Consider the following 10,561-nt stretch of genomic DNA (forward strand, 5'->3'; position numbering starts at 1 on the left):
AGTGACCCCTAAGATACCCTGAAATTTGTAGACCTCTAGCTCATCTCCTTCCTTTTACACGGACGACGGACGGACGGACGGACAGACAGACACGAGAGCGGTTGCATAAGCCCGCTTTAATGCTTTTTTAAAAGAAGAAGGGCGGGCTAAAAACAGGCGGTACGTAGCCTCGCACGAGACGACACTCGGTCCCCTTGTTAAACTGTAAAAAAAAATAAGAAAATCTCAGTTTTGGGCTGTGAAACGCTCGATTCTCAGTCGAGGAGTGGGGACATTGCTAAGCCATGGAAGGTGAATTTTCGTAATCAATTTAATCGGGTTTTCCTGAACCCAGTGGGCTGGTAATCGGAAATATAGCACCCAACTAGTAAAATTCAAGTTGTGGCATCGGGATTTCTGTTTCGAAACCCACAACTTGAAAATTTAAGTTGTGGCATTGGGATTGCATCTAATCTCATGTCGACCACTTCAGACTGATAAAAAAAAATGCCCCAAGGTGGAGTTGGACATAGGCCTATTAGTTCCCGGTCCTGCTCTGTACCCCCAAGCTACACAGCGCTCCTTGACGAGCGAGTGGCTGACGACCCACTTAATGTAAGCGTTGCCCCAGTAGAACGTCTAAAATTCAAGTTTTGGCACTAGGAATTACATTTATAGTTTATGGGTCCGGATATTCCGCCCTGTGGGTGTGATACCGAATCAGCGGCCTAAACTGGAAAATTCCAGTTCCATGTACCACAGGAGTTCAAGTTGTGGCTTAGTAAATTAGAAAACTGAAGCCAACTTCTAATTTTCTGTAGTTAGAATGGAATTTTCAACATCACAATTCCAATTCTACAATTCCAAATGGACTTGAAAACCTCGAGTTGGATCGAGGATTAGCATTGCCTAGTCTAGTGGGTTGGGATTTAAAATACCCCGTGGTGACTGGAAAGTTCAAGAACCAATAGGTTCAGAATTTTCTTCATATTTTTTACAGTGAGGACCACGCCGAGCAAAAAGGAATTTTTGGAGAAGTGTGAAAACTGTAATCTAAGCCACGGCTTGCCATGCTCTCAAAGACTAAAGCTTTTAGGTATAAGTTATGAGTATAAATTCTGTCGCATTGGCATCATGCAACTCTCCACGTCCAACAGTCTCTTCACGTTTCAATAAAAATGGACAAAATGGCAAACAATTCCCTTGGACTTGAATTTTTAAACACCTCCCCCATAATACTGACTTTCATCCAAGTTCTGGCGAACTAATGATCTTAGTGCACCCTCACTTTTATCTAAATCGAATTCTTTCGGATGCTACTGTCAGATCATTTTTAGTTAAACTTTAGAATTTGATAAGCTTTGCCCGGCTGAGTCACTTTGAAACGAATGTCATAGCACGATTAAAGAAATGTGACAGATTTTGCATTTTAATCTATGTGACGTCACATGTGTTGCATATCAGTGGCTTGCAGGACAGCTGCTGTTGCTGCTAGCAACACTACTTTTTACGCCACTTTCCATAAATTTTGCTTGCAGACCAAGATTGTATCAACGCGACAGCTTGGTCGGAAAGCGTGATTGCATCCCTGCCGGTGGATCCAGCCCCAAAAGTCGATAAGTCAATAATCAGTGAAGCTGACTTCATCGTCGTTGGTGGTGGCACTGCGGGTGCTGTTGTGGCCAGTAGGCTATCTGAAGTTTCGAAGTGGCAGGTATTGTACTGAACTTGTATTTAGCATTTTTGAAACATTACAACCACATTACTAACGTTACTTGCTACCCTTCAAACTAAAATTAGTATACGAAAACTTACAAGGTGGTCCTCAGTGCAGAACAGCGGAACTTGCTTTCACATATGATACCTTTACACTTTAAATGTAAAGGGGCAATATTTGTCCAGTGTAAGATGCATCGCGCGCATCTTGCAGGATAAAATCTTGCACCAAAAGAAGTTACACCGAATGCAGACATCCTTCGTTTTCTACTAGGTTGTTGCGTTATTTCATCTGTGTTGTGCACTTATAGATTTTGCTGCTAGAAGCAGGACCAGAGGAGCCTAGAGGTACCATGGTACCAGCTTTCGGGTCCATCTACAAGGACAATCCAAATTATGAGTGGGCCATTACAGTTCAGGATACGCCAAACGAAAAGTCTGGAGATTTAAATAGGTGAGTGTTGCTCGAGGGCGTTTTTAGTTGTATTGAGGTATACAGGTAGCAGAGCTGCATAAAATGTGCATTGTGTGACAAATAGGGTGTCCCAAAAAAAAATCGACATGGTAGATCGCCTCTCAAATGAAAGTAGAGGTCCTTCTGATAGCAACGAGCACCTACAGACCCCTATGCGACAAGCGGAACCATGGGCGGATCGTTGCCAAAGTTTCTTGTCCGTTTTCGCGCGCTTCACGGGTACCATGTTCTCGAGGCCGCCGGGCGCGGGCCGCGCGGAAGGTGAGCACGACCCGGTTGGTGTTGGTGGCTACCTAGGGTATGTACTCGCCATCGGCCTTGGTGCCGCCCCCTACCTTTACCCCCTCAGGACACAGGGTGTGACAAATGTATACTTCCAAGTGCCCCGTTGTAATGCCGCAAGTGGTAAATAACTTCCTAATTGGGTATACAAATTTAATGAATTGGCTTGAATTTATTGAATTGGTATTGAAGTAACTTGAATAATATGTGAATTGTGTTCAATTAAACTGAATTGGTGTGAATTAGTTTGAGTAGGGCAGTACATGGAAAAAGAAATTGCTGTCACAACTTATAAATTGGGTACTTTAGGGATAGACAATAAATTTTGCTGTGGCAGCTAACAGTTGGTTGCCACAGAGTAGCGTTAGTTGCCACAGCCAAGCTGTCGCTGCAGAAGCCAATCGGTTCGTTCAACGGCTAATTTGGTGTTTAGCTGTCAGAACGAACGAACGAACCGAATGGCTCCTGCAGCGACAGCTTGGCTATGGCGCACTGTGAAAAATAATAGGTAGGTTTACAGGAAAATTTTCTTTGACGCAAGTAGTAAAATTACAATCTGGAATCGTAAAAATACATTTAGTACGTATTGACTCCAAATCTATTGGCGAGTTACAAATGTGCTCTCGTAAATTTACAACTTAAATTATAATTCCAGTTTACAATTTTTTTGTAAATTTACGACGATATTTTTTACAGTGGCAACTAACGATAGTCTGTGGCAAACAACTATTAGCTGCCACAGCAAAATCTATTATCTATCCCTAAATCACCCAATTTATTAGTTGTGACAGCTATTTTTTTCCGTGTATTGGGGTGAATATTTAGCTGTGCAGTTATTATCTCCAGGGAAAGAAGGGTGATCCATTCAGGACGGGACTTTCACGTAAGTTTAAACTGCAGGCCTTCGCTGCGGGAGGCTAGCTGTTCCGACGCGCGTTCTCGAGTCTTGCCACCTGTGCTAGTCTAGATACAGAGCCAAATACTTGTCCGTATTCGTAGCAAATACTTGTCCGTATTCAAGTATCCTACTTTAAATGTAACAGCCTGTAGATCAAATCTTTTAGTTAAAGGAGCAACTGTACGTTGCACATGCACTACGGTCGTTGGCCGCAGAGGGCCACATAATTGGCTGAGCGATTAGCGAAGCCCATTACTCCACTGACCGGAAAAGTTTCATTCTGTTTGTATGTTTGTCTGTTTGTCTGTTTGTCTGTCTGTCTGTCCGCACGATAATTCGAGCAAGAATTGAGAGAGCGACCTGGGATTTTCAGGGTCGTTTTGTATCATAAAAAGACAGATCGAGTTCGAAGATGAGCACTCTAGCTCAAAAATTGTCTTTTTTAAAAATCAAAAGCCACAGGTAATAAAATACTTCTTTTTTTCCAAATATTTTTTATGGTCTCCTATGGGGTAACTCGTGAAAGTAGAACCCCATGGGCGAAAATTTCGTCCGTTTTGCTCTATCTTGTACCGTTTCGGCGCTATGGGGCATTTCTTGGCGAAAACAACGTGAAAAAGACAAAATGGTCTATTTAATCGTTATAAAAAGGCTTTACGTCACAGAATTGTAAAGAGAGTAATACTTAAACCACATATTACGGGTCGAACTGCACCCTTTTTTGGCCTTAAGGGCCCCAAGATTATCTAGTATCACAAAAACGTTGATTTTTACATAACAATCTGTCAAAATTCGAACTTTCAATGAAAACCGTCACCGACAGCAGAAGTTTCATTTTCCAAATTTGAGAGTAATAAGACCCCGACAAATGGTTCGAGTATGTGAAATTTTGGGCCCGGAAGGCCCTGTTTTCCTATACCCTCTCCTTAACTCGTCTCGGGTGTCAGCGCCGCAGGCCTAGCTATATGTGCGCCAGGCGCGTCGCAGCGTAACAGTGTTTCGTGATATATCGCGAAGCCTGTTACGCGAGACGTGGTCTGGCGTACATATAGCTAGTAGGTGTAACTATGTACCCAAAAGCGATGAGGGTGAGCTTAACCACTCCGTGCTCAACCACGAGGATTTTGTGTCAAATAGTTGAAGCTATCTGACATCATAACGTTACTCATGTGTACTGAATGTTTAGTTTAGGTGTTCTATAAGGAATAATCTGCCTAAATACTGCCGCTCTTTTTTAACGCGATTTTCCGTTTGGACAGAGCAAAGATGCTCGGTGGACAGAGCGTGAACAACGGAATGGTGTACATCCGTGGCTCCAAGGCTGACTGGAAGTGCTGGGAGGAGGCGGGGGCGACTGGTTGGACGGCTGAGGAAGCGCTGCGCTACTACAAGAAGTCAGAAAACAACCTGAACCCAGACATCGCTAAAGATGCCAGAAACCACGGGACGGGCGGTCTGCTCCCCGTGCAACGGATGCCCTATCTAGACAACACATCAAAACTGATACGTGCTGCTTTTAAGGTATGGTTCGCGTGTCGACTGGTTTCATCATGCACTTATGGTTTCACAAAGAGACGTAGGTTAGGGATCGTACCTATACTACGTGACCAATTTTAGGACGGGGGGGAGGGGGAGAGGTTCAGCAAAATACTACGATCGGTCACGAGGGGGGACGGGGGCGGGGGGTTAAGGTGTAATGTAGATTACACCTTGGGAGGGGAAGGGGGGTTTGCCGGCTGAAGTCACGTAGTATTATCAAAATAGGATTTTTGATAAGTCTCCCGTGATTCTTTACTTCATTATTTACATTTAGCATTGACAAAGCTGCAAAACGTTCTATGATTTGTTTAAGAAATTAAACGCTGCCGTTTTGTGACCCTTTGGCTGATTTTGATGTTCTTTGCATGGTAAGTTCGTTTTAAACTCTGGTTTATCCATGCCAAGTTTCCCCTGCTGTAGCTGCACGCTGTTGCTGCAATACTTTAGGAGACATAGCCATTCTCCGCATTTGAGCATGACATGACATATTCACGGTGCTGCGGTATCGTGGGGTCCTGCTTCAGCAAATCGTGAGCAAAACCTTGAAATTTAAAAATATTTCTGATTTTCAATTTAAGACTAAGTTTGGACTTTTTTTTAAGAGCCAAAGGGGTCGATGTTTTGCCTCCAACTGCAAATTTAGTGATTTGTGGGAAAAGTCTAAAATTGACCTACACTTTGAATGGCTTTAACTCCTTAATTATTAGAGTTACAAACGGGGAACTTGGCATGGTTAATCAGCGTTTAAGACGAACTTACCATGCAAAGAACATCAAAATCAGTTAAAGGGTTTAAAAACGGCAGACCCCCAAAAGACCCCCCAAAAACGTTTTCTAAGCAGAAGGGTGGGTTGTAGTCGCGGTGCTTCACCGTTACATCCCTTTGTCAACTGGGCAAACTCAAAGACGACGGGTTTACTACGAACCCCTGCTTGAAACCCACATTCGCGTGTGGTTAAAGTATGCATGTTACACTTATTTGCTTGTTTATTTCCATTTGCAGGAAGCTGGCATGAAAGAAGTAGACTTAAACGGAGATGCGTCGGAAGGGTTTATGTTTGCTCAAAATGTCATGAAAGGGTCCAAGCGCTTCAGTACCAACAGAGCCTACCTTTCACAACAACGCGCGCTTAGAAGTAACTTAAAGGTTCTCACGGGTGCTACCGCTCGAAGAGTGGTTATTGATCAGAGGAGTAAACGAGCAACAGCAGTCGAGTTTACAGACACAGACGGAAAGACTCATGTTGTCAAGGCCAAGAAAGAGGTGAGTCTAGTTGAATTCGTTTCTCTAACGGGAGTCACACTAACTTTTGCTATGCCCCTAATCGTTTAATCAGCACCCAGCCTCCTGAACTGTTAAATACAGCACGTCGGGGGATTGAGGTTCAGGATGTCATTTTGAGAGGGTACTCCTAACATTTCTTGATTTTAGGTTCTCTACGACTTTTAGTACGAGAGAATGCGGCACCAAGGGGCAATTTTTGGATTTCAAGCTTATTTGGCTTATTTTCGGTTAAATGTTGTGCGCGAAACCCAAAATAGTTACTTCCGACCTTAGGCGAGGTAATGGAGTTGGTGGTTCGATAGGTTAAGAGCCACCCGTAAAAACGGAATGTATGTGGGTCATTGGGTCATACGTTATCAGTATATGTCTACTTTGTGCATATATTTCCCGTATATCCCCGGATCCAGCCAGTATTTTGCACGTATATGGCACATATACGCATAAGACTTTACACTGATAAACTAAGTGTTTAACTGCTCAACACTTGTAAGTGTGCAACTGCAAGTTGAATACTTGCAAGTGTGCAACTCCGTAGTCGTGCACTTGCAAGTGTTAAACTGGGTAGGTGTGCACCTGCAAGTGTGCAACTCCTCGGTTGAACACTTCCTTAGATTGGACGCTTACTGTGTGGGAAGTGCTCAACCGAGGAGTTGCACACTTGCAAGTGCACACCTACCGAGTTGCACACTTGCAAATATTAAACTTGCAGTTGCACACTTGCAAGTATTTAACTTGCCGTTGCACACTTAGAAGTGTTGAGCAGTTGAACACTTCGTTTATCAGTGAGACATGGGGGCTCCTAAGATTAACCTTTACATGCCATTACAATTTGCCAAACACCACCGCCTTCTAGGCAAATGTTTCTCGAGGTCTGAAACTGCGTTATGCCAGTCGAAGTTTTAGTGACAATTCAATAGGGTGGCCAGGGCTGAGGAGTGTCACTAGGTGCGCCTGTCACTTGCCACTAGGTGCCCTTTCTCTTTTAGTACATAGGACATAGGACGAACATAACTTATCATTGATGAAAATTCAGAAACAAACGGAAATTACTCATTTCTTTTCGGTGAGTTGAAATATTTATCTGAAAATTCGAACGATTTTCGAGTTAACGTTAAAAAAGATATTTCGGAAATAAACTATAAATTATTTAACGTGAGATGGAGTAACAAAAACTAAAAAAAAAAAAAAAAACACGTTATGTCTTGTAACTTTTTGTAAAAGCTTTTTAAACAACGTTATCTCTTATAACATTTTCTTATACCTAAGTAACGTTTGATGTGAATCCAACCAAACGCGTGCTCGGGACCACGTCTGCACATCTGCGTTCGACGGATATAAGAATCTGGAGGTTTTAGTCCGAGAGGCTCAAGACGTACTCAGACCCAGCCGGTCGAACATCGTCAACGCATGACAGAGCTTTACCATTCAGCGGGCTCCCGCGTAACCTTCGGGACGATTGGTGTACCAGGCCAAACCCCGGTTCGGTATTAACTCGATAGATCGAGAGATATGGCTTTGTTCGAGCTGGCCACTGAACACACCATTAAACTTTACCCCTCACGCCGTCTGTAGTGTATTTCGCTACTTATGCCGATTCGAGAATTGCCGCGTATGAGCGCTAATAAAGCATTCCGATAAAGCTGAAATGCAGACGAAAGCAGGGAACACGAAAACGGAAGTCCCATGCAAAAGCATAGTGATTTCCGTTTTCTTCTTCCTCGCATTCTTCTGCTTTTTAGCTTTACCGGAATGCTTTGTTAACGTTAATTCTTTTTGCACTAGTTGATAATTCTACAACAAAAATTCTGTGGTTGAAAGAACAACGTTAATTTGAGTAAAAAATTAGTTTGGTTACGATTATTGTCATCGTCTATACCGTTAAAAAATAACGAAAATTCCGACGTTTATCCGCTAAATTTATTAACGTTACCGTTATAACATCATAACTTTACGTTTTGCTATAAAGGGAGAAACGTTAATATACACACTAAAATCTTATGAACATTTTTGTTCATAGTTACTGATTTCTGTAAACGTGCTCGGCTTACGCATTTTTTAATGCACCAGTATGAAGAAATTTGTACATACTGGCGTGTTAAAAAATAAGCCGAGCATAGTTACAGAAATCAGTAACTATGAACAGAAAAGTTCATAAGATTTTACGACGCGTCCGTGCAACAATATCCTATCTGTTTCGCTGCCCCGAAAGACTAGCCTATCTGTTTCGCTGCCCCGAAAGACTAGCCTATCTGTTTTTCGGCGCTCTCTGCAGCGCTGTCTTCTTTTCATTGTAGGTTTGCTAATATTAACGGTTGAACAAAAGTAAAAATTGCCATTTGTACTTTGATCTTCAAGGAACACGCAGCAGTGTTTACTTTTTTACTACCCCACTACCCCACCCCACCCCACCCCCACCCCACAGCAAACTTTTTCCAGTGAAGTTTCCGGTTTGTTTCCGAAAAAAATCCCGGTTGTCTCTGGCGCATGCGCAGAGCACAAGTCGACGAAGATTCGTGTTTTGCTAATTTGGTATTTTCGATGGTTTGTGAGCCATGCAGGTAGAAATGAAGCTAGCCTCAGATTTGTAAATTTTTAACCGATTTGCCTCAAAAATTCCCTAAAATACGCGTTCTTTCCGTAAAAGTTCCTACTCAACCTAAAAATGTAAGGCGAGAAAAGGAAACTGGGAAGTACTTTCCCGAAATCAACCGAGGACTTCACGGGAAAATGTTTGCTGTGCCATAAGCAGAACATAGCAATGTCGTAGTAAAATCGCAGAAGTCCTACAATCGAAAAGCGCTCACTAAAAGGTTCCAGGTCACAATAATCGCACCAATCAGTGCGATTTTCACACTGTTGCAGTGCGAAAACAGATCACTCCTAGCGGTGCTTATTTCGCACTATCGCACCAGTGCGAAAGAATCTGTCATTCGCACTCCTCAGTGTGAATGGGGATCAAAGTGCGAAAATGTCATAAAGTGCGATCTTACTCGGCGAAGTGCGAAGTGCGGTATCTGTTTACGTCTCACGCCTTCCAACTTAAGGTGATACAGGACTGAAACTGGAAAAGAGCTTCAAATATCAGCTATTTTGAGTTTAAAATCAAAATGTGACTTAAATTAAGAAAAAGCTCTCTATTTAATTCTAAGTTAGTTCATTGCGGTTCTTTTAAGGTGTAATAAGTCTTTAATTAAACGTAACTGAGGTCGCGGCACGTTTTTTATCTTCAAAATGTTTAGTACTGTTGTGAAAACAAGTTGCATGTTGAATTACCATGTAGACAGAGATATTGGAAGATTAGGCGACTTCCAGTTTTTTCGAAGAAGTACAATTTTTAATATGTTCAGCTCTAAAAATCAGAGAAATACACTTGGGGCATTATCAATGTCTTAAATAAGACGCACCAACCCGACTAATTGGACCAATGAGGAGCAAGAGATTTCGCAGCTCGTGCGAGTAAAAAATTTCGCACCTACAAGTGCGAATGCTCAGTGACTTCGCACCTAATGATCAACTATCGCACTCGGAGGAGCGAAAGAGTACTTTTCGCTGGTGCGATTTGGAGCTTTCGCACTCGTGAAGTGCGATTTTAGCACTGCATTCGACTCGGAACTTTTTAGTGAGCGTAGCGATTCGGTACCGTTACCCTCTCAATATCGCTCTGTGAGATAGAGAGCGTACATTGTACGCCTTGTTTCAAGCAGAGCCTAGGGTACGGTGTGGTTTGGTTACTCACTACGGTACCGAAAATTCTATGAGTAAGTAACCTTTGGCTTGTGCTTCAAAGCCAATTTGAGGACTCAGATCCGAACATTTAATGAACCTAGGCCAGCGCAGACACATCAGCTGGCCTAAAATTATCTAAGGCTCACACTGTGTTTAGGAGGCATTACAGGACAAGCAGCATGCTGATCAGCTCCGCATTAATCATGAGTCCTGTTCTTTGAAAAGTCACTATCCAGTAAATTATCCCATTGCAAAAATGATTTTAGGTTGTGTTGAGCGCTGGCGCCATTTTTTCCCCTCACCTTCTGATGCTGTCGGGAGTTGGTCCAGCTGACCAGCTAAAGGCAGCAGGAATTCCAGTCATCGTTGACCTTCCCGGGGTTGGAGAGAAACTCATGGTACGTTACTTCGAATGAACTTGTTAGAACTATTACGCGCTTAGTTTAGAAAGCGCACTGACCCGAGTGGAACGGATGGAAACCGAGCGGTGGAATCATAGACTCCCACTGTCTTTACTGGGTGACGTAAACTTTTATTTACAATTTTTCGAGAGTCAGTGACGTCACTCAACTGTCCTTTTTTCGGCCACCTATGAATGAACTACGCAAGCACCGGCAAGCACACTGCTGAAAGTAACCAGGCGCGGCGGAACGGGGAGGGGG

The 10,561-nt window shown here is 43.0% G+C and overlaps 1 protein-coding gene across 2 annotated transcripts in view; it reads left to right on the forward strand.

Moving 5' to 3' along the window:
• The window catches only part of LOC113214756 (glucose dehydrogenase [FAD, quinone]-like), a 32,497-nt gene that overhangs the window by 11,678 nt on the left and 10,258 nt on the right, over window positions 1-10,561 (forward strand). For both annotated transcript variants that reach the window (XM_052273218.1, XM_052273219.1), the window contains exons 3-7: window positions 1,518-1,693; window positions 2,007-2,149; window positions 4,610-4,871; window positions 5,892-6,152; window positions 10,166-10,297. In XM_052273218.1, the coding sequence (XP_052129178.1) occupies window positions 1,518-1,693; window positions 2,007-2,149; window positions 4,610-4,871; window positions 5,892-6,152; window positions 10,166-10,297 (974 nt within the window). The remainder of the gene's footprint in view (window positions 1-1,517; window positions 1,694-2,006; window positions 2,150-4,609; window positions 4,872-5,891; window positions 6,153-10,165; window positions 10,298-10,561) is intronic.

This window comes from Frankliniella occidentalis, unplaced genomic scaffold (genome assembly GCF_000697945.3).
Source record: "Frankliniella occidentalis isolate FOCC.00 unplaced genomic scaffold, Focc_3.1 Scaffold254, whole genome shotgun sequence".
Lineage (NCBI taxonomy): Eukaryota > Metazoa > Arthropoda > Insecta > Thysanoptera > Thripidae > Frankliniella > Frankliniella occidentalis.